General features: G+C 37.8%; 1 protein-coding gene across 1 annotated transcript in view; it reads right to left on the bottom strand.

The window, feature by feature from the left end:
- LOC108579092 overlaps positions 1 to 5,274 on the bottom strand; it is a 48,202-nt gene extending 42,928 nt beyond the window's left edge. The window contains exons 1-2 of the mRNA XM_017942535.1: positions 5,195 to 5,274; positions 3,108 to 3,201 (exon numbers count right to left, since the gene is read on the bottom strand). Of these exons, the coding sequence (XP_017798024.1) occupies positions 3,108 to 3,201; positions 5,195 to 5,274 (174 nt within the window). The remainder of the gene's footprint in view (positions 1 to 3,107; positions 3,202 to 5,194) is intronic.
- Between the last annotated feature and the right edge of the window lie 645 nt (positions 5,275 to 5,919).

Here is a 5,919-nt window from a genome sequence, read left to right as displayed (position 1 = left end):
TGCTGTACCTTCGCAAGACCACACGCGGCGATAGCAACGCAAAAGAAAATAACAGCAATGAAAAAATCTGCGATTTTTCGCGGATCTGGTACCAACAGATTTTCACATTTTTCTATGACCACAAAACAGTTTAGAACAAAAAATCTTCAATAATTTGGAAGCTGTGAAAAGTGCAATAAGTACTTTTTCAACGATAAATCCGAAGATCTTTATGAAAGAGGCATAACGCAATTTCCATATAGACAGAAAACTGTCACAAAAAATACTGAAAAATATACAGTTTGAAGTAAGTACCTATAAGCTGTTTAGCGGAAAAGCTTACGCAGCAACCTAATAATAGCAGGTAAATAAAGAATACACGCACGTCGTAATATCAAGGAACGAAGAATACCAAGTTATTATCGACGAAGGTGGGTGCTTTGTCACTGGTACACGAGGGAATCTTCTATTATCGGAGCATGCTGCTTCAAGGTAGTTAATTGAAGCGATTAAAAGCAACGTCGATTCGTCACGGGTTGTCTTCGTATTCGTTAATCATCGGAGATCGTGGGTGTGTTTACATGGAAAGAGCACCACGAGTTCAGGAACGTATAATCATTGTCTAGGATAGAAGCTTCTACTAGCCTGGAGATCCGGAAGACGATCTACGAGAGATACTAGCTACGCTAATTCCTAGTCTGGAATTAGCCAGTAACGTTTGCGAAGAACGATTTGTTTCTGTAGATCTTTATCGAACAGGTCTTATCGTCGAGCCTCTTGCCTGTTCGTTTCGTTGTTACAGTATCAAAGAGGAGAAAAAACACTAAAAGAGACGGTGAGAAGAATTACCTCCAAACGCCGTGTCTAATGTGTTCGTGATTTGGTGAATGCACTATCTGAATACAATAGAGATAGTCGGTGAACGAAAAAAGTTAACGTTCAATTAAACGTGTACTGCTGTTCGTAAGTACAGCGGAGTCTCGGTTATTCGAGTCCTGTTTAACAGAGGTTCCGTATCGTCCGGAGTGCTTTGAACTTAGGGTAATTTCGGAAGAGATGGACCAGGCAAGTATTTCGTACATTATTCGCCAAATATGGAAGAAAAAACACTCGATCGCTTTCCGTAAAACAAATGTAAAACAAAAGAATACCGACGCGTTGCACATGGGAATACTTGCCTGGTCCGTCTCTCCCGCCGGTCCATCTCTCCCGGAATTACCCTATGTAATTTTTTGACTTTATTTAGGAAAAATTTTATTTATTAAAAAATTCATTTAAAGATTTCTCTGATAATACAGAAGATGGGTGTTCATAAATAGTGCAATGAAATTATAAAAAAATATTTTGATAATGTATCCATGGACCCTAAAAAAATATGTAATTTTTTGATTTTATTTATTTTCTTAGGGTCGATGGATACATTATCAAAGTGTTTTTTTATGATTTCATTGCACGATTTGTGAACACCCGCCGACCCTTCTGTATTATCAGAGTTTTCGATTATCCGAGGTAAGCTCGGTTCACATCACCTTCGATAATCGAGACTTTACTGCATTAGGACACCTATTATATTCGTATAGAAAGTGTTATGTGATTTAAATTACATTTCTTCGCCAAAGTTAGTATCATATCGTTATCTCAATACTACAGCTAGACATCTTAAACTCATTAGTATATCAACAGAGTTTATTACCGAGTTTTAGTATGGAATGCGGAGTTGATTTTAAATTCGCCCACTTTTAATCTTTCCAGTTGTCTACTTTTACATAGGTGCGAGGAAAATGCGACTTCTGATACACTTGTCCAGAGAATGCCAATTTGGGAAACTTGGGGAAGCAAGTGCAACGAAAGGAGCAAAAGCCTTTTTTCAGAACTTACGAATGAAGTATGAATGGATATAATAAGAGTAAAAAATATATGTGCTCCTTATACTAAAAGATTCCAAACTGAATAATTTCTTTTGGATCTTAACCCCTTAACGCACAGTTTTTTTGAAAAAAACCGGCCAAAAAAAATCAATTTTTTTAATGTAAAAAAAACAAACTTTAGAACATTGTTTTGGCAAAAAAATAAAAAAAAGGTTTCCATTTGTTATCACTCCTGATTCAACTTTTCTTTTAGTGGACAATTTCGATATACTGCGCTTTTGTTCCATGGAAAAAGGCTATATTTTATTTTCGAATAAATAAGTATTATAGCTTACAATCCTATGTAAATGATAAATATCAATAACACGATTCTTTTTCTTAGCTTTCACATTGTTATTTTCAATTCTCGAATATATTCGAGTGTGAAAAATTATAGCAGCATCAAATACAACGCCGCTCGAATTATCTCGAGTGTGCACAGTTTGGCCTGTTTAGCGCGCTCGAATTAACTCGAGCGTGCAAGTTAAGGGGTTAATAATTTTGCAAGGACTGTTCAAAAATTCAAATTTGAGAAATGTCCTAATTCTTACAAACAGGAGTGTATACGGTCTTTATGGTTCTTTTATTGCAATCGCAAACACTTTCAGATTTAACATTAGAAGCGTCTGTTTAAAATCTTTTGCATATAAATATGTTGTAACTGTTGATTTTGTAGCTATAATTTTTTAATCAACGTATACTACTGTAAGTGTGATTCAAACTATTTGTTCACAGCGGTCACATTATGTGTATAAATATAAATATGTGGCGGGTACGTCACTGCCAGCAAGCCCTTACCGAATCTTGTTCTATTCTTCCACGCGAACTTGCTCTTTTCCAACTCCTTCCGTTCTTTTGTCTCTCCCCGGGTTAAGACTTACCTTCGTCCTCGAGTAGCCTAAGAAGCGCACATGTGGCATCCAGGTTCGCAGGAGGACGTTCCGTTTCCACCACTTCCTCCACTTCTATCTTTATCTATCGCTACTCCTGTCTCCCTGTCCTAACAATATAAAAACCCAGGACGCCTACACATCGAACCGCTACCGCCGGGACACTTAGCGAATGAAACAATTGTATTTCCCGGGCGAATTGTACGCCGGCCATCGCATTTAGATTTTAATAAATTGAGGTGAACACAGTGCAAAGGCGTTCCTCACCCACCTCAAATATTTCAATGCAAGATTTTTTTATGTACCGATGCCTCGAGTTCGTGAAACTTACCAAAGAAACCGATCGCTGCTGAAGCTTAAGTCCCAGATCTTCCTTCTCGTCGCCACAGTCGGTCGTATAAAACAGCACACTCTTCTTCGATCCCCTGAAATCAGCGCTCTTTAACGTGCTGTACAGATAATGATTCGAACAGCTACCTTTTCTCCCTGTGTAACCTAACACGTGACAATTCCACGGTGCAAAGTTGCAATTTGTTTAAAACCATGAAATAAGCAAACTGTCTGATTACAGTTCCGACTTTTCAGCCGTCTATGTTTAATGAACAATCATCTCACGTATTTTCTTTGAGTTATGTAGCTGTCGAATCATAGTCGTGTAGATTCATGCAGGTATACTGTAGGATATTAATTATATGTAAGTATAGTATAGCTAGAAGACGAATAGAAAACCCGAAAATGGAAAAAAGAGAGCAGGTTTAAGGACGCAAAGGTACAAGGATTAATTCTTGTACAGAAATTGGGTCAATTCAACCTAAAATCAAGTCGCAAATTCTTTTTCCTCTTTCTCCACTAAATGTATCATTTGAACTGACACTTTTGCATATCTTTGAATATCTAATAAATGTTACAATCTTTATAAAAAATATTTTCATACACACTTATGGAATTTGTGAGTCAAAGTTATTTCGACAGTGGTGTAAGTCAATTTTTCTAAATATTGAGATATTTAAAGGTTCGCGTTTTAATCGACTGAAAAATATTAACGATCACCAGTAGTCTCGCTTTATGTTCTCTGTGGTGACAAATATTGAAACTTTTGAAGGTATATGAAATATATCGGAATTGCTTGAAGAATCACTGGGACTTTGTGACCACAAATGGACTTACACCGCTATCAAAATTATCCAATTTTCAAAATACACAGCTCATATGTGGCAAGTAGCTTTGACGATTTTTTGTTATGCTTCTTCTGTTGCATATTCTCTAACGTTGCACATATTTTTCGTAATAGGTATAACCATCGCGAGTAGACAGCAAATAAATAATTGCCCAGTTCTTTCTACGACATCTGCACTTTTTTTTATTCTCAGGGTACTTTTTTTCAATTTATTTCATTCAGATGGAGAAAACGTGACTTTACGATGCTTGCCGAACTCGTCGCAACATCGCTGAAAGGTGGACGCAAAGAGATTACAGGTTTACCTATAAAAAATTGAAGGTGACCTCGAAAACTGTGAAAAAAATGTACCATGATCGTCTTAAAAGCCTTTTAGAACCGCATTACGCGACGCAAAGAAATTTCGACCGGTCCACTAGCTACAGAATAATTTAAGGTGATCACGTTCGTCCTGTATACAGATATGCTTTTCAAATGAAGTAACGCGAGAGAATCAGATTATCAATGGTTGCAAACGTGTTAAACATTTAATCGTGAATTATGAAACCACGACAAATTTAAAATAACACTAATCTTCGTCTTATGCAAAGCAGGTATTATATTTGAGATACAAAACTGTTAATTACGAATTATGAAACCATGACAAATTTTCTTCTTCTCTATTTCAGATACAAAACTACTTTGCATTAAGAGCTATAAATATTTTACCGTACAAAGAGCATATTTAGCTTGATTCTCATAGCCTAATTTATACCGATTGAGGCTTCACCGCGTGTTACGTGGTAGCTGCATGATAAAGCAATTTACAATCGGTACACAAAGTAATCTCGAACGCGTTCGAATGTGCCAACAGAGCATTAGCTCTCTGATGACGAGTAGGAAGCCTCGAGGAAGAATCAGCGCGTGAAAGTTTGTCGTCACTTCGCAATTGTATCGTCGCTTTGAGTAGCGATTTTCAGATAAAGTACGACAAAAGCATCGAAGGATCTGTTGACGAAGTGTTGAGCTAGGTAAAACCAGAAAAAAAAAAAGGAGAAGAAACGACGAATAAATACGTCTCGAAATTGATCAATCGCACTAGCTAGGACGTGCAGAGTCTTTCTGATTCCTCACTCTTTAATTACGAGCGATAAATCAATGCGTAACGTGCAGTCCCTTTCCACGCCCTCTTTGTCCTGAGCAATTAAACGCGAACCCGTAATATTATACGATAGTATGGCCTGCATTTACGATAATCACACCTGAGTGCCTTTCCATTCCGGTTGAACGGCTGATGTTCAGTGAGCACGGGCGAATCAGTGTAGCACCGGCTCTCGTTCATAGCGATGACAGCAACATTGCAACCTACGTTAAGTCGCTTGTTAAGTTGACATCTGGAACAGAAAACAATAGTCGCTTGTCATTTTCCATATATTTATCCGTGATTCGTTTTCACATTTCGGAATTTCCGCTGGCAAAACTGCAAACGGAAATGTCTCGAGCTATTCGGGCACTTGTTGAACGTTCGCATAGAAAGCAAAGTGTTCCGTCGCGCAGGTACGAAACGCATGGGGTCTTCGTTGACCGGGTTTATGGCACGCTCGCACGAGAAGATCGAGCTATTCGGGCACTTGTTGAACGTTCGCATAGAAAGCAAAGTGTTCCGTCGCGCAGGTACAGAACGCATGGGGTCTTCGTTGACCGGGTTTATGGCACGCTCGCACGAGAAGGTTGTTTTTGAGAACAAAGACTAAAGAAAATATTAAAGAAATAAATGATTACAAAATAAGTAAAGGGATTATAACAGGTTCTTTTTTTTTTTTCAATGGAAATAGCATATCATCTGCTGTCACTTGAAACTAGTCGAACGCATTAAGCTTTAAAACCTCGAACTCGTCTGTGAGATGAGTGGTCTGTAGTTAAAGGGTTAAATTACATACATCTCTTCGTCAGATTTAGTACCATGTATCAGCAGAAATATATGTAC

This window comes from Habropoda laboriosa, unplaced genomic scaffold (assembly GCF_001263275.1).
Source record: "Habropoda laboriosa isolate 0110345459 unplaced genomic scaffold, ASM126327v1 scaffold42, whole genome shotgun sequence".
Lineage (NCBI taxonomy): Eukaryota > Metazoa > Arthropoda > Insecta > Hymenoptera > Apidae > Habropoda > Habropoda laboriosa.
This window is presented reverse-complemented; position numbering and strand designations above follow the sequence as displayed.